This window comes from Cuculus canorus, chromosome 6, assembly GCF_017976375.1.
Source record: "Cuculus canorus isolate bCucCan1 chromosome 6, bCucCan1.pri, whole genome shotgun sequence".
Lineage (NCBI taxonomy): Eukaryota > Metazoa > Chordata > Aves > Cuculiformes > Cuculidae > Cuculus > Cuculus canorus.
This window is the reverse complement of record NC_071406.1, coordinates 29,071,468-29,097,429: the sequence shown is the minus strand read 5'-3', so window position 1 is coordinate 29,097,429 and position 25,962 is coordinate 29,071,468. Positions and strand designations below refer to the sequence as shown.

Genomic DNA, 25,962 nt, shown 5'->3' with positions numbered 1-25,962 from the left:
CCCTCCAGAAGCTGTAAAAGGGCCTTGCTGTATCCAGAATTGAGTCTATAGCAGGATTTCAAACCAGTGGCTACAGCAGCTTGGTAGGAAACTTTCTGTGATATAAACACGAGAGGAAGAGAAAAGAAACATGCTCTGCGTACAGCTGGATCCAGCGGTGGGATTCCTGAAGGTAGGTTGTGTCAAAGATTTAGTCACCCCCTCGCAGTGTGTAGTACCCAAGGCTTTTGCAGTGACAGTGGAGCTCAGCGGTCCTCTTACCGGCCCCTCAGCAGGCACTTGTGCTGTTGAAATGCAGTTAATGCAAAGATATTTTTCTCCATACAGAAAAAATGAACAAACTGTGTTAAGAGTATGATACCCTCTTTATCTTTATGATTTCATGTTAAACAGTTTGTAGTTGTAAGTTGTAACTGTGAAGACATCCTATCTGTAAAGTAGTTTTGTAAAGCATAGCACTATTAGCACTCTTAAGGAAAACAAAAATTTGACAGGTTTCCATGAAGAAAACTCTTCTTTTTATACTATCTGCAGTAATGCCAGGTATCTTATAGCACATCCGTTCCTTGATTTCTCTATGGTACTGGGAACAAATCCTATTGCTGTGCTCAGCACTGCCAGAAGTGTAGGTCTCTTCAAAATAGTGTTTTACAGAAGAGTCTCAGTATGGTCAAGTTCTAGGATCTCAGAGGTGAACCAAGCAAGGAAAGGAAGTGGATTGGTAAGAGTGGCTGAAGAAATCTCCCAGTACTTGTAGCCCAGCAGCAGTCAGTACCTCCACGGTGCTCAGCCTATGCTTTTTCTATTGCTTTTTGCAAAGGGGCAGGGCATTTGTCAGTGCTTGATGTGTGCCCTCCAGGAGCCATTCTGCATGGGATGTTTGTAGGCAGTGATACCTCCTTGGAGGAATGAGAACTTCTGTGTTATGAAAAGACACTCTTTTAGCCCGTTCCCTTAACCTGTTCTGTTCAGCTGCTATGCAGGTTTTAGAAGGTAGCCATGGTACCTATTCTCTCTGCCACAGAGTTTGCTGCTGCTGTGAGATGAGCTGAAAAGGGAAAAGCAAAAGCAAGAAAGTATATGTTGCAGGTACGTGTGTCTGGGACTGGTGATTATCCTCCGCGAGAGACCAAAAAGTGTATTTTAAGGTTGGCTAAAAGCTGCTTCAGTGATTGAAGGAGTCATAGTTTGTCAAAACAACCCTTTCCAGGGCTTTAATACAGATTAAACGGTATGACATATGTATGATATGTATGAGATACTGAGAGCAACTTCACGTACTCAGTCCTCATTGCAGTGGACTTCCCTCTGGAGCCTGCAGAGGTCTCCCAGTCCTCCGAGGCCGACTCGGCTGCTGCATAGATTAACTTAACAATTTTTTTTCCTTATCTTCATAGTATATTTATTGCTGTGAGCTTATCTGCTTCTGCTGCTTGCTTTTTTATAATACAAATAAAATGAAACTGGATCCTTTCCATGTACTTTGAAAGAAAAGGATCTGAAATGAAGCTGTGCCTTTTGCAGCAGCATCTCCTTAAGCTGGCTGACAGAACAACCAGCGTGCTAGAAGGGAGCACTGTTTGTGCCATGGAGCGGTGTCAAGCAGTAAGTGGAGCTACCAAAGACGGAAGCTGTAAGCAAATTCAAGGCAGGCTTTTGTATTTCTGGGCATGTGGCCTGGCAAACAAAGAGAGAATGCTGCTTCTGTAGTATCCGGCAAAAGCTCACGTAGACTGTTAAAACGCAGCGTGTGAGCAGTTATCTTTGATAGTCATGTGGACGTTTTCATTCAAACGCAGCCACTCCCAAGAGAGTGGGTGCTGTAGTACTTTTCCCAGGTAGCCGTTTTGTTTGCCTGCCATGCCTGTGAGCTTGGGCGACTCCAGAGCTGTCATCTTGCTGAGCACCTGCACGCTGACAAACTGTCCTTACTGCAGAAGGCTGGCGCCTTGTGCCCCTCTCCCACAAGCAGTGGTGGAGGCACTTAGACAGCCCCATTGCTTTTGGCAGTATGTTTATGTCAGGAAGCTGAGCCTCTGGGGTGTTCACAGCCCTGTGGCACGGTAAAACACACATACCGGAGAAAGGTGACTGTCTCAAAAATGGCCAACAGGCCCAAATTCAGCTGTGTCTGATCAAGGTCAGGATTTCACCTTTCTTACAACTGACTGATATAAAAAATACCTTTCCTCTCCCCTCCATGTCTTCACATCTTTTTATCTGTCCAGGAGCGTAGCCATCATTTGGGACACTTTAAAGGTATGATCTTAGACTAAGTGTTTGTGCAGGGGATATTTCAAGAGGTGTTTGGGCTCTTCATATAGCTGTTGTACATATTACATACTTTTCTAGTGTGGTTTTGTGGAGGCGAGACATCTAAATCTGTATTCGTGAGCAATGTTTCACAGGTTGGGAAATAGGTGTGATCTTTGAGTTCTGAGGAGTCATTTTACAGTGCTATTTTCTCTTATTCTGGTGACCACACAGACTTTATGTCAGGACGTTTTCTTTTTTTGCCAGACATCCTTACCTTCAGCAGCAGCACTAGCTCTGTGCCTGTGGTGTTGGCTCATGCAGCATTTAGTGGTGAGCAAGTTGCTGGTGGTGGGTCACAGAGCAGCACACAGCAGTGCCATCAAGTGCCACTGTTTATGTCCTCCTCAGACAGGGAGGAGCTGCAAAGACAGCTAGCTGGAAAACGCAGGGTGCTGCTGCAGAGGTGGAGGCCGCCAGAGATTCCAAGAGGTTTGAAACACTGGAGATGTGGCATGCAGCCTTCAAGCTTCCACTCCAGTGATGGCCAGGTAAGGCCTAGCTCCTGACCCATCTGCCAGGGAGATTTCTGAAGCCTGGTTGCCGTTTGTGATTTTGCAAACCCACTCATGTACTGCTGTCTTTTGTCTGAGGTATGTAGAAACCAAACAGCACACCAATAGGCCGTTATTTGCCACTGGGATGGCTGAACATTACTGATTTGTGGTGGTGTGCAGAACATAACTGTGCTGTCATGGATGATGAACTGGTTGGATGGCCGGGCCCAGAGAGTGGTGGTCAATGGAGTTAACTCCAGCTGGAGGCCAGTCACAAGTGGAGTTCCTCAGGGCTCAGTACTGGGTCCAGCTCTGTTCAATGTCTTTATCAATGACCTGGATGAAGGCATTGAGTGCACCCTCAGCAAGTTTGCAGATGACACTAAGCTGGGAGGAAGTGTCGACCTGCTGGAGGGTAGGGAGGCTCTGCAGAGGGATCTGAACAGGCTGGACTGCTGGGCCGAGACCAATGGGATGAGGTTTAACAAGACCAAATGCCGGGTCCTGCACTTGGGGCACAACAACCCTATGCAGCGCTACAGACTGGGGGAAGAATGGCTGGAGAGCTGCACAGAAGAGAAGGACCTGGGGGTGCTGGTTGACAGCCGACTGAACATGAGCCAGCAGTGTGCCCAGGTGGCCAAGAAGGCCAATGGCATCTTGGCTTGTATCAGAAATGGGGTCACCAGCAGGTCCAGGGAGGTTATTCTCCCTCTGTACTCGGCACTGGTGAGACCGCACCTCGAATACTGTGTTCAGTTCTGGGCCCCTCACCACAAGAAGGATGTTGAGGCTCTGGAGCGTGTCCAGAGAAGAGCAACAAAGCTGGTGAGGGGGCTGGAGAACAAGTCTTATGAGGAGCGGCTGAGAGAGCTGGGGTTGTTTAGCCTGGAGAAGAGGAGGCTGAGGGGAGACCTTATTACTCTCTACAACTACCTGAAAGGAGGTTGTGGAGAGGAGGGAGCTGGCCTCTTCTCCCAAGTGACAGGGGACAGGACTAGAGGGAATGGCCTGAAGCTCCGTCAGGGGAGGTTCAGGTTGGATATCAGAAAAAAATTCTTCACAGTAAGAGTCATTGGGTACTGGAACAGGCTGCCCAGGGAGGTGGTCGAGTCGCCTTCCCTGGAGGTGTTTAAGGAACGGGTGGATGAAGTACTTAGGGACATGGTTTAGGGAGTGTTAGGAACGGTTGGACTCGATGATCCAATGGGTCCTTTCCAACCTTGTGTGATTCTGTGATTCTGATTCTGTGATTCTGTCATCCAAGAGGCAGATGCGTGGAAACAACACTTATGCATCTCTCTTTGAAGAGCAGGGAGCTTTAAACTACTTGGAAATAATCCCAGAGGTATCAAGCCAGTTGGAGAACAGATGTCCCCTCTGTGGCCAATTTATTTGCAGCATTAAAAGGTAGTAAAGAAGGAGGTAGCTGCACTGCAGAGATTTGGCGCAAGGGAGTAGGGACAAAGAGGGGGAAGGCACTTTCCTCAGGATCAAATGGGAGTATGATTTGGATCAACTGACTTCAGCTCATCTGCTGGATGATAGTTCCCGGTCTAACCTCTCTGGCTAATTTAGGGAGTGCAGCTCTCATTCCCTGCAGGCTCACTTCTCATTGCTGCTTGGGCTCGAGCACCCTGTGAGCTGGAAGGGCCGTGGGAGCTGGCAGAGAGCAACAGCAGCAGCAGCGGAGGGGGCCAGGCTGGGCAGTTGCCTTGGGTGAAGGGAAACGTGACCTGGTCCACTCCCTTGCTTGGGAGGGTGCAGGGTGATGGAGAGAGGAGCGTGGTGGGAGGCAGTGGGAAGGACTCGCATACAGGAATAAATTCACAGTGGAGGAGGATTACAGCAAGCAGTACTGATGAATTTGGTTGTGAAGCTGTTCTAGTTGGGAGGGTTATTCTTCATGGAGATTTTTGCTCTGGAGTTATGACACTTCATCAAGTTTTCATCTCCTGGGGCAGTACAGATTGCTTCTGGTGATGTTGTGATGACTTTCATACCTGAATTTTCAGATTAGTTGCTATTCTTCCTTTAGTGGTGTCAGCTAACTCTCCAAATGTGAACTGACCCTGTTTTCATAGCTTTGACAGTCACTTCTATTTAAAGCTGCATTGAGTTAATTTATTAAAAAATCAGCAAATCTTTCTTTGATATTCTTACTTCTTTTAGAAGTGCTACTGTTTTATGCCTCTCCTGGCTGGTGGTAGATAACCATCTCTTTCAGCTCACTATAATTCTGTCTCTTCCAGAGTTGAATCCTGTTCTGGATTGGTCTTGCACTTTGACTGAATCCAGCCATCCTCTCCACTTCCCTCTTGGCGCAGGCACTTTGCCAGAATGCACGGGCTGCTGCTGGTCTGCTCAGCAAATGCTACACGAGTGGTTGACTCCATGCAGAGGACCAAACCGGATTGAGTGGAGTGGCTGGGCAGCTGGGATCCTGTAGAATTCAGCTGAGATTACTGAATGTTTCTCATACAATGCCGCCCCTGAAAGGAAAGACATAGAGTAATTTGTTCACTTGCTTTATCCATCTCTTTAGGCAGTTCATCAAGTAAGGAAATTTTTTTTGGTGAACAGCTAAGCCAACCTCAGTAGCTATGCATAAATCTAAAATTAAGAGTTTGCAAGTTTAACACTTTTAAAGCAAGTTTTGCTTTCCCAAAGCCTAAGGAAGATGAAAAAGAATGAATGCTGTTCTAGTGGGGAGAGATGCTGTCTCTTTATGTAAATGAATGCAAACTGCTCCCTAGTACAAGTCCCATTGCAGTAGTGGTCTCCTGAAAAGTGGTGGCATTGGGAGAAGAAGCCAGATTTGCCTCCAGGACTGCTATCTGCTGGAAGTTTATGGCTAAATATCAACGCCATTATTTCAGGACCCAGTAGAATCAGATACATCTGCCTGTAAGGTCTACCTGCAGAGCCAGATGGGAAAATAATGGAAGAAAAGACTGTATTTTTAAGTAGGAGGGAAGCAGGCATTGTGGATCTGAGTCACGCTGGCTGAGGTGCAGTTTGATCTAGCAAACCCCACCAGGCAGGTGACTAGCCCAAGCCAATTAGAGAACATTTTGGGTTTCAAAGGTGACTAAGTTCTGTGAAATCAGAGAGAAGGACTATTGACAAAAATTGTGTAACTTATGCTCATCTCTTACTAAGCATGAGAGAACCTAGAGAGGAATGTCATGTCAAGAGGCAAACCCCTCAGAAACCAGGCATCTCTAGTTTCTAGGCATTCTACTAGTTTCCAAGTTACTTGGTATTACTGGAGTTGGAAATGTTTCAGTGGTGGAAAACAGGGCCAGTTTTCTTGCTCTACCAACAGGGACACAAGTACAGTCGGTTGTTCAGGAGCTTATATCTTCCAGACATGCTAAGATGACATTTAGGCTCCCTCTCCTTGGTGCTGGTTGCACCAGCTGCTCCTAAGTGTGGAGAGGGGTTGATGTGTGTGCAGTGCACGGTTCCTAACTGGGATGAATGGGCAGTTCTCAACGGAGAGGAGAGACACTGAGGAACATACTGTCCTGTCCCCAGCTGCTGAGTCTCTCTTTGTTTCGCTCTGCCTTCTTCCCCCTCTTCCCTTAAAATGATAACTCCAAATGGCTCATGTGTGGGCCATTTACTGTGATTACATCCCTTTTTTTACTCTTCCTCAATTTATTCTCCCTGTCTCTGTAGGGAGGAAAAGAGATAGTTTCTGTTTGGAAGGTAGATGGAGAGATGATAGTGTTTGCTCTCTGAGTGAAAAGGTATTATCTGGCCTACTGCATGTTGAGGAGATAAAGGAGCAGAAGGTTATAAGGTTCATGTGTGTGTCTATCTGAAGCATATGGATTCAAACTGTCTCTGCCAACATCTATTGCCCTGACCTAAACAATACTAAGCATTTCAATTTTAATGAAGTTGGCTGCTGGTTCTATCCCAGTGAGACTGAGTCAGTGGAGCCAATTCATGGGAGCCTGAAGGGAAGGAGTGGGGCGAAGGAGGGAGAGAGGGGGGTGCCTCTGTGAAAGGCAGAGAGAGATAGCCTTTCTCTAACTCAACAATAGACAAGCAAACCTGCGTGCAGATGAAGGAGGGGTGGCTGGGGGAAGGTTATGAGTTGTCTTATTATGGAGAAGCTTGAACTGTCATCTGTACTTGATGGAAGCGAGAGAGATTGCAGTTGGAGCTGCAGAAGCGCTGCCTCCCTGATTGGATTAATAGAAAGGGAAGATGACTGTAGAATGGCTGCCCATTATCTGCACTACAAAGGGATTAGTGTGGGTTTCAGAGAAATTAATGGCTTTTGAGTTAGTGCAGAAATACTAATGAATGTCAGGGCCAGAGATGTACGGTGAACAAAATTGGTTCTCTTGTAGTGCGTGTGCACGCGTGCATGTATCTGTCCATTTGGGATACGAAAGTGTGCTTTTTCTCCAGCATTTTGAGTTTTATATTAGGCTTTCAGTTTTCATCTATACCTAAAATACTCTCGAGTAGCTTATTTGTTGGTGAAGTATAATTGTATTGATTTATTTTCCACCTTTTCAGAATGGGACACTTTTCACCTAGTGCCAAAGTAGCAATTTCTTAATTGTTGTTTTGATTTTAGTTGCATATGCAGGAAATCTTTGTAACTAAAGTATAGGGCATCTTGAACATCGTGTTAAAGGTAGGCTACGTTCGGAGTGAGTGAGTGTTGTGGTTTAAGCCCCACACAGCCATTCACTGGCTTCCCCCTGATGGGATAGGGAAGAGAATTGGAAAGGTAAAAGTGAGAAAACTCATGTGCTGAGAGAAAGAGTTCAATACGTATAGCAAAAGCTGTGCATACAAACAAAGGAAAAACAAGAAATTCAGTCACCATTTCCTGTCAGCATGAAGGCGTTGAGCCATTCCCAGTAAAGCTAGGCTCCATCATGCGTAACTTACTTAGGAAGATAAACACCGTCACTCCAAACATGTCCTGTTTTCTTCTTCTCCAACTTCTATATGCTGAGCATGATCTCCTGTGGTATTGGATGTCCCTTGGGCCAGTTTGGATCAGCTCTCCTGGCTCTGTCCCTTCCTAGCATTTTTTCCCCCTCTGTCTGGTGGGGTGGGGAGCAGAAAAGGCCTTGGCTCTGTGTTAGCACTGCTCAACAATAATGAAAACATCCCTGTATTATAAACACTGTTTCCAGCTCAAATCCAAAGCATAGCCCCATACTATCTTGTATGAAGAAAATTAACTTGTCCCAGCCAAAACCGGCACAGTGGGTGATGTGGAGAAGCTGAGGCTGAGCTGGCAAGGCAAAACCGAAGTGCGTCCTTTTTGTTAGTGTGAATGGGAAGTAGCATGCATTTTTTAACCCCCATGAGGTTTGTATACTTACATTAAGTGTATCAAACCATTAATTCTCATGTATGTTCATTAAGTTTAACTGAAACTTGTCTACTTAATCCTTATAAATCTTTAGTTTTGGTCTTCACTGAAGAGCTAGCCAAAGCTTTTACTTCTGTGTTGAAGACATCCTAGATATGCTCAGAGGTACTTGTCTAAAACTTGTTAGACCATAGCCTGTTAATGTTAACTGGGGAAGCTGAGACAGTGAAAATATCTTGTGCCTCCAGCTCTCTACCCTATTCATCTTCCAAAGGTTTTCAGCCCGAGGGCAGAAACCACATGTGAAACAGGTCCTGTATTGCTGCGATTTGTAATGCTGCCTGTTCAGGTCAACTGATGCTGGTTTTGTTTTGACGTAACTGTGCCAGGCAGTGGATGAGGAGCTGTTCCCAGGTGGCTACCTTGCTCCTGCAATGGGAATAGCAGTCTCCAAGGGAAAGGAACAACTGGAGACAGAAACTTCTTCACCTGTCTCTGTTAATTCTGCTACTGCTTGTAAGTCAAGTTCTGTCACAGGTATCCTTACTGGAAGGGTGAAGTAGAAGTCAAATGGGAGCAAGAAGTTGTTCCTCAGGCTGGGTTGTTTTGGGGTGCCAAGTCTGTGTTAGAGTGAAATGGTGAACGCCACTACATTTATACAAGGATCAACAAAACCTGCATAGAGCCACATGTCCAGCCCAAGGTGAAAATACAATGTTGCATGTATTAATTGTGGCTGCAGCAGTGCAAAGCAGATTGGAACAAATTTTGCACAGATACCTTTTTTTAAAACTCAGAAATGCTTTAGAGAACTCCATTGAAATTCGTATCACTTTGGTGCCTGGAGTGACTTAGATATGGGCTGGTTTTCTTGGGATGAAGAAAATTTCGCTCCACTGCCTCGGGCCAGGCTTTATTAAGGGGTCTGCTGCAAAGTGCCTGAAGTGCTGAGGGACTTGGTTATGTGTGTTTAAGTCTGGGCAGCCTCCTGTTTTTCATTTTTGGTTGTCTGCTGGTCCTGAGCCTGATTCTTATAAACCAGCAAAGCTCCTCTCTCGTGAATGGAGCTGTGCAAAATGTTCCAGTCCCAGGTCCTGCTGAAATGTGATAAGAAACTGCTGTCATTGGGCACAGTTCCCCATTCCCTGTGTCCCGGGTAAGTCCAGGTGCAGTGCTCACGTACTGGCAGTGGGAGTGTTCCAGTGGCCCCACTGTGGGTCACAGCTCTGCACGGTGGTGTGAGGAAAAGAGTGTGAGGGAGCAGCCCAGCATCAGAGGAGAAGAAGGTGCTGCAGTCACTAGGGCAGGGATAGAATCCTTCGGTTGGAAAAGACCTTTGAGATCATCAACTCCAACAGTACCTGTACACTACTAAATCACGTCCCCAAGCACCTCATCTACCCACCTTTTAAACACCTCCAGGGATGGTGACTCAACCACCTCCCTGGGCAGCCTCTGCCAGCGCCTGATAACACTTTCTGTGAAGAAATTTTTCCTAGTGGCCAATCTAAACTTCCTCTGATGCAGCTTCATACCATTTACACTTGTCCTATCACTTGGGAGAAGAGACCAAGACCCACCTCTCTGCATCCTTTTAGGTAGTTGTAGAGAGGAATAAGATCTCTCCTCAGTCTCCTCCAGGCTAAACAACCCCATTTCCCTCAGCCGCTCCTCGTAAGACTTGTTCTCCAACCCCATCACCAGTTTCCTATGCTGGAGAAGGTAGTGATTTCCTGAAAGAACCATGGCTGTGGAGGGCTCATGCAGGTTTATGCTGAAGGAATGCAGCCCCTGGAGAGGACCAGTGCTGGAGCAGGGGAAAAGAGTGAGGAGGAATGAGCAGCAGAGAGGAACTGACCATGATCCCCTTCCTCTTGTGTTGCTTGGGGCAGAGGGGAAGTAGAGGAGTGTGAAGTTGATCCTGAGAAAGAGGGGCAGGAGGGGGAGGTGATGTTTGAATTTGTATTTGTTTCTCACTGTCAATTTTAATTGGCAATAGTTTGTTGCTCTGTCACTATTCTCCTGGATAATCTCAGGAAAATTACTTTGTTTCTCTGTCCCTCTGTTTCCCTGTCCCCTTTTGTAAGGTGTTTTGGTACCTCTGGGTAAAAAAGTGCTGTATGCTCATCAGATTAAATGTAGAGTCCGTGCTCACATTTGATAATTACAACCTACTGGGTGAAGGCTATTTCTGTGATCCTATCCTCCAGGTATATCATGTGTGGGCAGGAGAGATTTTTAAGCCACAATGATGTAGCAATTTGAAACGATTATTTAAAAAGAATTAATAGTAATGTTCTCATTTTGTTCCCTCCAGAACACAAGCAAATGTTCCCAAATATTCTGAAGAAGGGATACTTAGAAATTAGAAGAGGCAATGACAACTACTGGCAGACCTGCTATGCTGAGCTCTCCCCATACAAACTGTACCTGTATTGCTTGGACAGCAGTGGCAACCAGACTCTTCCCACCGTGTATCCACTCATGCATTTTCAAAGGGTCACTGTTACTGGTTGCATTGAGACCAAGGTGGTTGACGCTGTCCTGTCAGACAACTCGCAGCTGCAGCTGAAGGCAGAGTCCTCGTGGGAGGCTTTGGACTGGGGACAGAAGCTCTGGGAAGTGGTGCGTGCTTCTGTGCCTGCTTTCACGAGGCAGCAGGAGAAACTGGAGAATGTACCAAAGACTGAAAATAACAGTGACCTTTCTCAAACCAGTGGATTGTTAGAGAAGCCCATGGAGCTCTTCCTGTCCATGAATTTAACTGAGAACACTAAAGAGTACAAAAATATTCTCAAATCAGGGACTCTTTACAGGTTAACTGTCCAGAATAACTGGAAGGCATTTACCTTTGTCTTGAACAGGTCTTATCTCATGGCATTCCAACCGGGTAGGCTTGATGAAGATCCTCTGCTGAGCTACAATGTCGATGTGTGCCTGTCGGTCCAGACGGATACTCAGGATGGCTGTGACTCTTGCTTTCAGGTCATTTTTCCTCAAGATGTCCTCCGCCTGCGTGCAGAGACCCGTCAGAGGGCCCAGGAATGGATGGAGGCACTGAAAGCCGCGGCCAACGCTACTAGAAGTTTAACTCAGAACCCACAGGTCACACTTAGGAACAAACCTGGAGATCGACCCTTTGGAAATGATCTTAGAAAAAGCAAGCGTCAGTCTGTGACTACCAGCTTCCTGAGCATCCTGACCACACTGTCTCTAGAGAGAGGGCTCACAGTTCAGAGCTTCAAGTGTGCAGGTAAGCAACCAGACTGCAGCATCTGCACCCACTCCCCTTCTGCAGGAAAAATAATCACTTGGAAGAGCATGCATGTGTTTTAGCAGCATGCAGCTGTTTCCTGCCTTTTACTATGACTGTAGCCACTTTGGTGTGCTAGGCTTTCTTTGCTCTCTGTGAAATGTGGAGAAAAGCCTGTGGGATACTTAGGAATTCATCTGCATGTCACGAGCAGCACTGAAACATTAGATCCTGCACACGTAATGTACAGCACTACACAGGCCAGCACTGCCTTACAGGGTGGCTGACCTGTTTTCTTGCCTCAAGACACTGGAAAGGCAGTCCAGAATCAAAGGGGTTTGAGTTCTGGATACTTTGCAACTTTCCGACTTCTGTTTCTTTTTATTGTTGTGTCTCCTGCAAGTTGGTTTTGGACCTCAGTTTCAGCTGTGGGTCTTCTGAAGGAACTCTTCACACACATATGCTTCCCTGAACGCTGTCATTTGCCATTGTGTGTTCTAGTACTGAGGTTCAGGCGTGAGCTGCTTGGTATACTCAGCTCTTCCCTTGAGGCAGGGGTGAAAATGTGACTTTATGCCTCTGCACCTAATTGTAAATCTCAGTTCATTTGACTGCTGACTCTAGTCTGAGGCAAGAGTGTGATTTTATACAGTTTGGGAATGAAGTGAAAATAGGACCCATGTGAACACAGTTCTTTGTCCTTTTACTTCAGCAAGGTCACCTTTGTGGAGCAGATTTGGGAACTTTGTGACTAAATTGTGCTCTCTGTCTGGCTTTAGTTATGTTCACTTAGAAACCGACAGCTGTATCAGAAACAGCTATTCTGGAGGGTTTTCCACTTCGGTTGTGGGAGTTCTGAGGGTCCTCCCTCCTCCTCTCTCTGCTCTGGGGTGGGGGAGCTGTCTGATGTGGAACTCTTCTGTTGCTCTGGAACCATACATGGCTCTAGGGGGAGAAATCTTTGTGGGCCCAGGACCTGCTGGCTGGCCTGAATCCCTTCCAGGGGACAGCTGAGCCCCAGAAGCCCTGGGTTGCCCTCAGGAGTGACTGTGAGTGCAACTGGGTTTGTCTGTCTCTGGTAGTCACTTGCAGGTGCTGTTCCTATTCACCTCTCCACAGTGCATGACACTAACCTGGCAGCCAGAGCATCCTGAAGTTTGGCCTTATCTGCAGTTAATGATTTGAAGACAATACTGGGGTTTCTGCCTGAGTTCAGTTCTGTTCTTGGCCACAAACTCTTTGTGTGACTTCATGGGAGATTTTTTGGGGAGTGATTATGTGCCAAACTGCTGCTGAATCTGAAGGTACCTGGGTCCTGTGATAACTCTGATTACCTGAACACTGTTGGACAACGGTCATGCCTTTAACTTTTAAAGGCAGTTGTGAGAGTGAAAGCTGCTGGGTCAGATAGGTGTCCTCAAAATTGATCCAGCCTAGGGTGATACCCAGCAGACAGCCTTGTGAAACTCAAAAAGTCATCAGAATTAACAGCCTTATTTTAAGATGATGCCCCAAACAACATTAAATCTTTATTCCTTTCTCCTTATTTCTTTTAATTAATAGGTCAGTGGATGAAAATTTTATAATTTTGCCTTATCTTCTGACTGAGGTCCAGGAGAGTTTCAAGTGAGCATTCCCAGTGGCTGCCTCAAAAATAGGATCAGGCTCTGGGATGGCACCAAAATGCACATCTGCCATGTAAAACAGGTTTTAGTCTTGCATTATATAGTATGGGATCAGACTTTTCTATGGGAGAGGGTGGATTTCCTCTTTGAAACATGGGACCAGTCATCTGCACTCGCTCATGTGTTCCCCACAGAAACAAGGCGCTCTGGCGGTGCCAGGGTTGCGTGGAGCCCTTTCCTGATATACGCGAGGCTCCTGGGGTTTCCTTTTTGTCTTCAAAACTGAACAAACTCTCTAATGCAGAGACCTGTGTGTTGAGGAGGGTCTGCGAAGCTGGCCACTGGCATCCTCTGTGCCTGAGGGTGGGCACGCACAGGGCTGCAAAGGGAGAGGACCCTTTGCCGTCTGAGACCCTTGGAGTTGGTCTCTAAGAGTCAGCTGGAACTTGCAGCAGTTACCAGGGCGCAAAGAAACGAATAATTGTAGTTCTAACTAGGAGAAACTGGGAAAACTTGTCTGGCTCAGAAAATTTGTGCTGAGGAGACTTTGGAGGCTCACCAGCAAGCAGGGAAGCTGCTTGGAGCTGGCTCCCTGCGGGCAGTTTGTGCTGTTTAACCCGAGGGGGCTGCTGTTGGTAATTACAGCTTGCAGGCATTGAGAGCGGGTTTTCCCCAGGGCTGCTGGGAGGGGTAAGCTTGGAAAAGGATGAGGAGGGGGGAGGAAGAAAAGTTTAGCTGTGAATTCTTCAGCCATTTAGTGCAAATTCCTGTAATTACCGTCTTTGTGTCCTGTCCCAATAGCACATAATACAGCAGAAGCCTTTCCTAATTGAGACCTTACAGGAGGTACAAATCCCTCCTTTGTTCGGCCTGACAAATTAGTGCCAGAAAGTGGCAAGGTCCGAGTGGGAATCAAAGGCAAGCAACACAAAGATGGAACTTAAGGCTACAGTAATAACCCTCTCTAGTCCTGCAGGGGAGGGAGGGAAGGAAAAGTAATGACCAATGAAAAATGAAGGGTTTTTTTGTTATAAATTCCCTTGACATGACAGCACCTCAGGGCTGCTTTATTTATTTAGGAAAAGTGATTAAATAGTAATACAACAGGGCAGACCATTGTCTCTCAAGCTACCCCCCTTCCTACAGCCCCCTGCTGCCTTGGCTAATTGATTGACAATGAACCTCTGATAAAGAAGGTTGTTGGGAGGACCTGATGGGGACGGGGTGGTTTTTTTTTCTTATTTTGTCTTTGCAGTCTTTGTGGGGTTCCCCTCCACGATTTTGTTTTTTTTTTTTTTTCTATTTGAAATGCCCTCTGAGTCCCCCTTTCCTTTTCTCCTTCAGCAAAAGCTTTTCGAGGGACTGCTCCCAAACAAACAGCTGACCCTCACAAGCAGGTAGGGAAAGAATGTGAATGTCTGTGCCTCACTATTGACAAGTTTATCTTGGAGTCTGACTAGCACTTTTCATCTGGTGATGTTAGCCAGGGCGGTGGTGTCAGATGTAGTCATGGGGCAGGGAGGACAAACTGTTGATACACTGGAGTCAGAAGGGCAGCTTGAAAAAAGTTTTCTTGTGCTTCATCAACAGATACAAAAGCTTTTCCTCACATTTCTAACTCTTTGTCTTACTGTGGAAGGCAGGACATTATTTCTCATAACTTCCAAAAATGAACTAATAGGTCACTGGTTAACAATGGAAATATGTATTTTTATAAACCCTTTTACCTTTGCTGCCATTATTTCTATTTTTGGCTTGGAACAGCAACACGTTTTGGAACAGGAACACTTTCAGAAACTGAGGCACTGGAAAGGCAGCCTCCTCTGTCCTTTGTGTTTTTGTATAACTGCAGACTTGATCTTGCCGTGTTGCTGGGGTACAGTGATGTTCCTGTGGGAACTGTTTGGGGCTCTGATCAAGAGTGGCATATGTGAGCACTGATCTGCCCAGGAGAGACTTTGGAGGGACCTACCCCTTGTCTTGATATGGATACAAAATGAAAGTTGTTTGCAAGTCCAAGCTGGTAAATACAAGGTTTTATGGTTTGTTCTTTAATATGTAGGAAATGAGACACACATCATGTTAGGATAATCTGTTGGAAGGTGTGTTATTATCTTTTATGTATTTATTTCACCTGGATTCAAGAGAAATCCCCAAACCGTTCACGTTAACAAATTTGAGATGAGGTGACTTCCATCAAAACGTGTTTGGCAAGAGGTGACTTCCATCAAAAGGTGTTTGGCAAGTGCAATGTCTTGAAGGCAGCGGTAGCTGGTTGTGAGTACTGCAGTGGCTATCCCATTTCCCTGCTGGGTCTTCTGTGGGCTCCTGGGGAAAGGCGGATGATTCTCCTGGAGGTCCATAAGGAGCAAATGTCCCCAGCTACCCTTCACTATTGCTATTCCTTTGGCATATGCCTTCATGTTTCCATAGATGGGGAAGACAAACGGCCTCTGCCCTTGCCTCCTGTTTTTGCACAGCTCTTGTTCTTTTGATGTCTGTCTTCTTTTCACCTTCCACCCCCCTACCCCCCCTGTATTGAAGCAAACATTTTTTCAGTGAAGTCAATTGTGTCTGCCAGGAATTCTTGTTGCTCAGGCAGCGAATCCTAATGAATGTGGGAGTTTCTCCCTTCTGCAAGATGTGTTCTACATCCTTTTGTTGATCTGTATGACTTTCCTTGCTCCTCTTCTGGGGTCCCTTCTGTCTTTTCCTTCCTGCTTTCTCCATGTCTCCTCACTTGCCACAAGGATAAATACTGCTATTAGGGCTCCCCTGACTTGGCTGGCTGAGCTGAACACTAGGTGTGAGAAGCCCAGCCTGGTAAATGGGCTATTTCCAGAGCTTGTAGCCCTGTCAAATTGAGCAGCAGATGGAAAGCTGTTGACTTCCAAGGAGTCATTCTGCCTCTAGTGCTATGATCACATGCATGATCTGGGGGGACAGTTCAGTGCAACGTGCCCAGCTAGTCCGGCCTCTGCTCTAGTTCTCCCTGCTGGGCTCGGTGCGATGTTGACTTTATTCAATTTCTCAAAAAGCTGTATAGTTGAAAATTCTCAAATCCAGATAGTTGAAAAGCGTAGATTCTCCTTCCTTGAATATAAGAAATACTTTGTGAACTGTCATTGTACCTATTTGTAGCATCACTGAAATAACAATACTAGGGAACAAATCTTAGCAAATGTAGCACTATGATAAAATACCAGAAGGTCCTTTGGAAGGTTGTCAGCACTCTTGTCACGTTTTTAGTTGCATATATGAACTGTTTCTCACCTGTCCAGGGCTTTTAGGATTGTGCTTCTTAAGTGCTGTAAGTATTTTGTACTTGGTTTCATGTCAGTTGATCCCTTTGTTCCAAGACTTCAGCAGCTTTTTCCTTCCTTGTATTTCAGACTCTGCAAAATCCCCTGAGAAGTGTTTTTTGCGCTGTAAAGGTTTTATTGTTTCTTTAAGTAGCTTCGCTTTAGACCATAGTCTTACAGTCTTGTATTTGACTTTCAGGCCATGTGTCTGTTGATTCAAAAGTAAACTTCCACTGCTATCAGTGGTTTTTCTAAACTCTTTTTTAATTCCTCACTAGCCAAAACCAGCTGAGCAGAAAAAACATTATCTGTATCTAAATTAGGATTGGGAAAATACATCATGTCTAAACAAGGCCACTGACTTGTTTGGAGGAGTCAGGGGAACCTTTTCAGGCTAGGGTGACTTGAATTTATGTAGCAAGGAGTACCTAATTTGCAGTGGACCTACGTGCTCAAAAACACAAGGTTGCTGGTCCACAGTGCCTTTGCCACGTGCTAGCTCTTGTTTGAGGAAAGATACGGAGATATTGCAAGGTTATTTTACTTGCCTGAGTTGATTAAACCTGTTGTCAGTGATAAGTTACAATCACATAAGCCATTTAATCTTCAGTGGTAAGGTGAGTGAGCTCTTCAATCCAGTTTTAAGATGGCTTGATTAGGGGATATGGCAGTGAAAAACATTAGCTTTGTTTAAGCTAGTAGAAGTTAGTTTGTTATTTCTGGAGAAGCTGATCTAGATTGTAATTAACTTGGGATCTATACATTGCTGACATAAATAATGGGGGATTTAAATGTTGCTTAAATAATTATAACTGTAGGGTCAAACCCACATAGCTTCAGCAGCAGAAATTTTCTGCCTTTAATCTGTTAAGGTTTTGTTGTGGGTTTGTTTCAAGTCTGTAAGCAGCTCACAGAAAAAGTAGTCAAGGTGAGTAAAGTGTCACACTTTGCTTGGAGGTTTGGGAGTTTTGATCATTTCTTTAGAAAGAGAATTGCTTTGGGAAAAAAAGTCATACTGGGAACAGGGCAAAATGTAATGCAAATTCAAACCTGGATAGGCATGAGGGAGAACTGAGCTGGACTGCTAGCGTGTCTTCCTCATGAGTTTGAGTTTTCCTTTGGGGAACTGGAATAGATGCACAAAAACACAAGGCCATAAGCTGGAGTAATTCTCACCTTCTCTTACTGTTTGTGCTGAGCAGCTAGCAGTGTTTTATGCCTGATCCAACGCTGAAAATTCGTTGCTGTGCTCCTTCTTAGTCTGTTTTATGGCTTTATAAAGCTGAAAGCCTTTTGAAGTCTGTGGGTAATTTTCTTTTCTTCATATTTATGTTGTTTCTAAATGAATTAGATTTTAAGCTAATCCGTCACAGATTTAATTATGGAACACATTTACAAGGGAGTTGGTTTTTCCTGAGCAAGGAACTTTATTGAATAAGGAAAACAGTTGTGTACATCAGTCTAGTTTGGTCTTTCACTTTCTCTGTTTCACTGTGGAGCTTCTCCAGTATCTTCTTGCTGAAAGATTAAAGAGAAAGGTATCTGGATTAAAATAATAGTTTTGTGTGTCCTTCTTAATTGCAAGAGCTTGCAACACCCTGAATGTGGCAGAAGTGGTGTTTTCCATACTTTGTACAAAAGGAATTGTGTTCAATTGTCTTGGATTCTTACTCCATACTGTCCTTACCACCACCTTCAGTCAAGGAGAGACTTGTTATGACTTTTTAACCTGCACTTCCTATACTTCTTTCCTCTTGAAGTTTTAGCACTCGGAGATAAGCCTCTTGATGTTGATACTCCTGCTCTGCTCACAGACATTGTTGAGAGAGGTTCATCTGTGCTCAGCAGCACTTTCTTGCTGTTTTTTCTAACCCCTCTTTTCTTTGCTTGATTCCAAGGCTGTTTTGTTACATTTTCTGTGATGAAAGGTTTGGAATTATTCCTTCCCTCACTTTGCTAACAGGATACCTACAGCTGCACTTCTTCCCTCTGTAGCTTGCTCTGTAACATCCTTTAAGTAGGAATGATTTAGGGTAATAGTAAATACCGCAGTATTCTCCTTGCGCTAGGCTCAGGTTTTGCCGAACCTTTGTACCGAGTTATGTGGATAATATTCCATGTAAGCATTGGGAATGGGTGAGAGTTTGGTGAAAATTGTGCTGCTTTTTCCCCCCTATCCTGTGGAAGGTGCTTTCTCTACCTGTAAGCAAGTGTTTTCTCAGTAAACATTAAATGGTCCCTTCCCCCACTCCTAACTATTTGTTGTGTTATGGATCTCTGAGGTGGTCAGCTATGTCTGACTGTCTTGCTGGGAGGGATGCTCCAGAATTTCAAGCCAGGGATCAGTGCTGCCTTTCCTTCTGGTAAACATGATGGCAAGTTTATGTACCTGAATATCCAGGTGCAGGATTTCCAAGGGTATTAAGCCACAACCTATTCCTTCCTCTTCTTTATTCTCTCTCACTCTTGCTCTTTTTTTTCCATCTTAAAAAAACCAAAGTAGCATAAGTGGTCTATGCCACAGAAATATGTTTGTCACAATACATCACTTTGAACTGCATAACATCAAAGAAAATCAGTGCTTTGATAACTTGATTTGAAAGGATTGTAGAAATAGCCATCATTATGAATCACAACAGATAGGAATGGGAAGGATGGTGATTTTCGAACAGCAAAGCTTGTAAGGTAAGGGAAAATATAAGGTAGGTGCCAGTGCCACATTCTCATCTGAAATGTTCCAACCTTACAACCATTATCTAACTGTGCAGAATATGATTTTCTTGAGAATATGAAGAGGAATGAGAAATGCTGTAAAAATGTGTATCTGAGGAACTGATCCTGAAAATGCTGGCAAATAAAACTCTGTAAGACATGTTTTGGAGTTTTAGAAAGCAAGCATCCTTTATCAGGCCTGGGCAACATGCAGGAGTGATCTCCATCAGTCGTGTACAGTGAGACAAAGGCTGGTTACAGAATATATTTCCTATTTACATGCATATATATGAATTTCCCAGAAATCTTATGCATGTTCTATTACTTTCCAAGGTCTAATTTTAATGTTATGAAACTTTGCAACAGTCAGAACTCTTGCTGATTTGGAGCTGGCTTCAGGTCTCTGCCTGACCTTGGCTTTAAGATAGAAAATATTGGAAACACAGATGATTATAGAAGAAGAGATGTCTGTTCAGCACGGATCAGACTGAACACAAGGCATTATCATCTTCAAAGAATAAACAATGTTTGGAAAACACCATTTTAAAGAAAACATGCTATCAGAGGGACATTCTGTCTAACTTCCAAACAAACACAGCTGCTCAGAGGAAACTTAACTGCACTTTAGTTTAAATCAAAATATTCCACTTTGTGGAGTTTCAAAATATTCCAGATATTGTATCAGAGCAAGGAAACAAATGTGGACTCAGAAAAGAGCTGGAATAAGGAAGAAAGCAATGCATGCTGCTTGAGTAGGGAACAACTTTTGCTTTCTCCTCTTTGTAAAACCACCCATCCTGAAGAAGGAAAGGGCATCCAAGATTGCTTGCCGGGACCCTCCTCACCCTGGATACCTTCAGTTATTATGCGCTGGACATAGCCATTTAGAGGGAGGAGGAGAGAAGCTCCCGCAGCACTTCTGTGCTTTGTCGTTCCTTCCTGAGGAAACTCACAATGGACTGGAATGAGCTCCTGTCTCTAGGAGGTTGCAAGAAATTAGACCTTAAAATGGTGAGCAGACGAGTGGGCATACTTCTCAGTTTCCTTTATAGAGGAGCAAGATTTGCCTCTGTTGTGCTTTTAAAAACATGGGCTCCATAGCAACAGTGTGAGTACCTTCTGCGAGCATCTTTCAGGGCCACAAGTCAGGGGAACGTCATGTCAGATGAACAGGACTGGTATTTCATATCTAGTCAGCTGTTCAAAACCTTCACCTCTATTTATGAATGCATTTTAAACATTGAAAGAATAGTTCTGTAGGTACTACAGAGCACCGATACTGAGCTTCCTACCATGCATGCCGACTGACTTCATCCATAACTGCATAGTGAAGCGAGACTATGGAAACTCTTTTACCTGACTGGTCAGGAAACTGCTTTTTTTAAAAAAGGAAAATAACAGGAAAGGAAAGACTGGGAAAATACATGTTTTGCACAGAAAGAAATACAAAGTTGTTGGCTCTTAAGTTCTGATCCCAAGCCTCAGTCATAGAGGTCATCCTTTTTTGCAACACGCTGCTGAATTACTTGAATTGACTTTACCTTTATGAAAGACATACCTGCAAATATTGCTTTGCAAAGAGTTCTGCTAGTATTTACTGTACAAAAATTATTTTTGTAGTGATCGTAGTTTACAGTCATGATTTTGCATTATGTATGTTGACATTAACATAAGTATCTCTTTCAGCAACTGACCTGTTTATATATTTGCCTTTTTCAAGAAACTGCCTATCCTCACTTCAAAAAAAGGGGAAGGAGGAGAGAGGGATGGAGACAGGACCTATCCCACACTGATTCAGTTGATAGTGTGTATAGCAAAGGATTGATGGCCACATGGCTCTGGAATGTGGAAGAGGTGAAAATGAACTCATTGTACTAGTCAGGTTATTCTAATTATTTTGATTAGAGGGAAGGGGACGTTAGTGTCAGCTAATGGGGAGAAGGAGGAGTTTGATTTATCATAGAATCATAGAATCACTAGGTTAGAAAAGACCTCTTAGATCATTGAGTCCAACCATTCCTATCTGCCACTAGAGTAATTGAGCTGTAATCTCTCCACAAATCAGGATGACTTCTACTGGGGAGAAAAGATGCCTTCAGTGGGAGAGGTTATGTAATTACACAAAACAAAGTCAGATATAGTGACAAATGTAGTTATACTTGACTTCTGCCTGAAAAACTGTTTAACCATTACTTTTGCCATGTAATTGATGTACAAGGGTTCTGCTAATCAGCATTACTAATCGGCTCCAATGGAGACCATCTGAGCATACAGCACACATCGGAGTGGGGCTCTGGTGCTAATTGTGTCTGTAGCTGTAAATGTCACACAGGGACACTAGCATTTGAAGGAAAAGCAGAAATGCCGTCATGCGTGCTGCGTCAAAGAGGTGCCAACAATCACAGCCATCTCATTATATCTTATCCAAAAAGTTTTAGCTTTGCTTCCTGAGCAGGTTGTTTAATGTTACTGTGCTGTCTTAAGTCCTACACTCTAATATTATTTGAACCTGTTGGCTTCTTGTAGCAGCAGTTGAGAGGAAGGCAGAGGTATCAAATACATTGTGTTTCTGTGTGTTTTGTGAAAACGTGGTCAGGTGAAGGAGAGCTCTGTGTTAGTTCCTTCCAACTAAAGCAGCAGCTTTTTACTACGTTGTTTGACACCAGGGACTCCATGCAAGAGGGCATGGGAAGAGGTGAGGGATCCAGCTGTGAAAAAACTATCAGGCAGATCTCAGGCCCTGTAAGGCACAGGGTAATCCAATCGTAAGGAAAAAAAAAAAAAAAAAGCCTGCAGGAAACTGAGCTGTGTCACTCCTGCTAGTCATGGACTACTCATTCTCAATGTGACTACTGCTCATAGTTATTGCTCATGGCCTGACTGTGGTTTGCCTTGGCTGTGCTAATTTTGTGGCCAAATCTTACCTGCCAAGCCAGTATTCCTTCTGGCTGTCAAGCAGGAGCTGTCTTGCACTCCTCCAGGCAGCCAATGCTGTCCCATTCTGTTGTGGGGAAAATGGGAGCTGTCTGGAGCAAGCGTGCACTACTTCTGTGGTCTGGTGTTTCCTGCCTGGGTTTTGGGTCCTGATTTTTAGATGGCTGCAGTTTTAAACGTCCAGTGTCTCGCAGTTGATTTTGTGCCTTTGTTTCTTGAGAAGTGCTAAGTATCCTTTGACTGTGTTTTGAGCTCTTTGTCATAAATGCCTGCTGTGCTTGTTCAGTGCTAGTCCAAGAATACTGATATTTAATCTTTTATTTTTATGGAATGAGAAATGGCTTTTTGGTAAAATAAATAATGTTTAAAAGAGGCTCAGATGGGGGAATAATTATTTTTCTTACTGCATCCTAGTGTGTACGTTGGGCATGGTGTACAAACCCAGAACTTTCCCCTCTCTCTTCTCCAGGCTGTCAACGCTCCATAGGCTTGTCCTATGGGAAAGCCAAGGTGTGCAGCTATAGTGGATGGTATTACTGCAGCACCTGCCATGTGGACGACAGCTTCCTCATCCCTGCACGGCTGGTTCATAACTGGGACACTTCCAAATACAAGGTAATCTCCCTGCAGGTTGGCTTGCTAGCAAGTGAACTGAGTTTCCCTTTAGGCAGAAACACAGACATTGCAACAGGTTGGAGGTTAGGGGCGTTAACTGCTAGTACTGTTGTCTTTGTCCCTCTTGCCAGAATGAGCCATGGTCTCTCAACAAGACAGATGTTTCCTTAGCCAGGCCTAAGGCATTGTGTCACAGGAGCAGCCATGCTCCTCTCTCTTGGTGGCTTCATTTCCATCATTGCTTATCTGGTTATTCAAGAGACAGGGAGGGACAGAACACAGAAACCTTTCTTGTAGCCCCAATCTTTGCAGTTATTGGGCCCTTGAGGAGTACCTGTTTCATGAGCGGTAGAGACTATGGATTATCACTGCTTGGTGATGGATGCTGAAATTGTGAAAATGCCCACAGGAAACTGGCACACCCAAATGTGCTGTTTGTGAGACGCAGTATGTCCTGTCTCTTGGTACAAACACTTTGAGGACACTAGAAGGACTTTGCTATGGCATTTTTTTTTTTGACCAAACTGCTGAAAGTAACATAAAGAGAAAATTGTACAGTTCTTCACTTGCAGCTTTTCTAAAACTTCAGTAATCTGCTATTTGCTGCTGTCTCGGTGGCTGGTTGCTTGATAGGGGCAACTGATTACATGCCTCAAAGCATTATGCCAGCAAACACAGTAGCGGTGTTGTTTTGCCGTCTCGCTGCCATCTCAGGGAGCATGTGCTGAAGCAATAACAAACTCATAAGGAATCCAGACCATGCTAGAGCTGCAGACCTAGCAGCCACTGTTAGGAGAGGCTGTTTGATGTTTTGTGTCTGCGAATATTATTATTATGGCTATTTGAAAAGGAAAAAAATAACCAGTAAATGCCCTATTAGAGGAAAAGCAGCTTCCTTGAAGAAGAAAATTTGTCAGATGGAGAGATTATTAAAAGGTAGCCAGAACCTGCCATCAGGAAAATGATAGTCTTGCGACATGAAATGCAAGATTCTTTAGAGTTACAAAGCTCCTACATGTGGAGACAAAACCCCCTTCCTTTCCTAGAAGCTGGGAATAAATATTTAAGAGTTCTTTCTTTGGATGCTTTTGACAAGGACTAAACTTGCTAGCTCCTGGTAGCCTGGATATGGGGAAGAGGATGGTAAGGCAAAGACCTCTTATTGAGCTGTCCGTAATGCCACCAAGAAAATAAAATGTTTTGTTTTCTAAAGCAGCAGGGTAAAAACTGTGCTCTATGGTCCTTTTACTGTGGTCTTGGTATAGGCAGTTGAGGCACAAAAGGAAATGGGACTTTTAATCTTAAGCATTCATTGAAAACGTAATCTACTGTAATCTCATATAATAGTGAGAAGTTCTCAATTAGCACACTGTTGAGACAGACATAACAGCTATGAGGTGGCTTGAGAGCACAAGTAGATTCTGTGCAGATACATTACCAGTCTCTGTGCTAAAGTGCTTAGAGCGGTGGATTTAAGAAAGTAACACCATCCCCTACGGAGGAGGACACTGCAGCGTCCCCAACTGTTAGAGCAGAAACTAAGGAAGGTAGGGAAAGTGAAGAGGACATCGTGTGCCACAGTGGCAGTGTGACAACTGAGCCAAGATCACTGGTTGGATCTCTTCAACTCCATTCCATCCATGTACAGCATTAAAATAACAAGTAGTTCCTGTTACTTTTGTGAAATCTTTGGGGTTCTCCCCTTTCTGTTCCAGTCTGTGTATATGTGTGTTTATTTCTGTCCCTGGTATACCTCCATGAGAACTAAGCAGTACTTTTCTGAGATAGAGCACATATTGTATGCACTTACACTTCCACATCTCCTTTCTCCATTCACAGATAAGGTCTGATGTTTATTTCTTCTGTATGGTCTAAAAGGTAACTTAGCGCTGGCTGCTGCACTTAATAGTTATAATAAAACTGCTCGATTCCTTAGTAGCGTACGGATTAGAAGTGCTGATTTGGCAAAGACAGATATCTTGTCCCGCTTCCTTGAGGTAATCTTGGTAGTAATAATTTTCTTTGGGCTCATTTTTAAAGGAAGATCACTTAATTTGTCAGCATTTTTTCTCCCATAATTGGCTGTGTTCCCACACAAAGCTGTGCAGCAACATCCCAATGAGAAGGTAAACAGCAGAGCTTTTCCTGAATGCCCAGTCCTGCACAGGTAGCACAGCAATGCCTGGAAGTGGAGTTGCTGTGTCAGGAGACTTGCTCCTAGACGGACTTGGAGCATACCTCAGAGATGTATGCGTCATTTCCCGCAGGAAATGATGGTCAGGCCTGAACTAGGGCTTCAGACTTCAAAAGCTTCTGTGTTTCACACAGTCTGAAATGTGCCTGTCAGTCCACAAAATGGAAAGAAAGTGAATGAAGAGTTTAAAAATAAAAACCTGTGCTCCTTCCCACTGCCACTTTTCCCCCGCCTCTGCAGGCGTTTCTGGTGTCTGTCCTGGCAAAGCAAGCACCAATAGCTGCTCTGGGACATTAGGTTTTATGATGATATGTGTACCTGAGCAGGTTCATATTTTATGTTTCATGTACTCCTAGACATTGGAGCAGCAGCTGTAAACTAAAGTGTTAAGTAAGTCTTGCAAATTGAGAGATTCTTGTCTGCTTTTGGCAAGACAGGTCATGAAAAAACCAGAAGCAGTAGAAATCTTTAGAATTGTCACTTACCATACCCAGGATCTTGAGAAACAATAATACACTTCACACCTTAAGCACATGAGTATGAAAAGAAAAATCCCCTTGTCTGCAAAAGAAGCTCTTTGAAAAGACTTGGCAGTTAGGTGTGTTTCTTCTGTCATAATCACAGCGGCAGTTCAGTCCCCACGTTCATTTTGCTTTCCTGTCTCCCTCCTGTTTTCGTATTTGTTTTTTTCTTGTCTTTACATAAAGGGAAAGAAAAGGAAAGAGGCAATCTTGTGAGAATCCTTTCCTTCTTTTACTTGGGGCAACTGTTTTCCCTGTTTGCCTGCAAACCCTGGTAAATGTTGCACTTTGGTTCAGGTGGCTTCCAGCCTGTACAGAATGCCAGGCAAACACAGCAGGAAATGAGCTCCTGGTGCCAGAAGGCTTCAAGGGAGACTGAGTTCTGGTAAAATGATTTCTGATCTGTAAGTTTGCAGCCTCTAGAAAAGAATGGTTTGGAAATGTTAGCATCCGTCTTTGTGTGACATTTAAAGCTAAAACCCTGTTGCACTTTGCATCTTCTCGCTCTGCCTGGGTTATTTAATGGGATCGTCTACTCTGCCCAGTAAAACTGGGGGACTATGAGTGTGCTAGTACATGTACTAGAATATCAGCTGGTAGCAAGCTGAATTATTATGACTGCCTAACCATACTGTTATAAGAC

General features: G+C 44.3%; 1 protein-coding gene across 6 annotated transcripts in view; it reads left to right on the top strand.

Moving 5' to 3' along the window:
* The window catches only part of PLEKHM3 (pleckstrin homology domain containing M3), a 127,684-nt gene that overhangs the window by 13,544 nt on the left and 88,178 nt on the right, over positions 1-25,962 (top strand). For all 6 annotated transcript variants that reach the window (XR_008450557.1, XR_008450558.1, XM_054070674.1 and 3 more), the window contains exons 4-5: positions 10,481-11,416; positions 22,459-22,604. Coding sequence is in view for 4 of the 6 variants with exons in the window: in XM_054070674.1 (XP_053926649.1) it covers positions 10,481-11,416; positions 22,459-22,604 (1,082 nt within the window). In the remaining 2 variants the exon portion in view is untranslated. The remainder of the gene's footprint in view (positions 1-10,480; positions 11,417-22,458; positions 22,605-25,962) is intronic.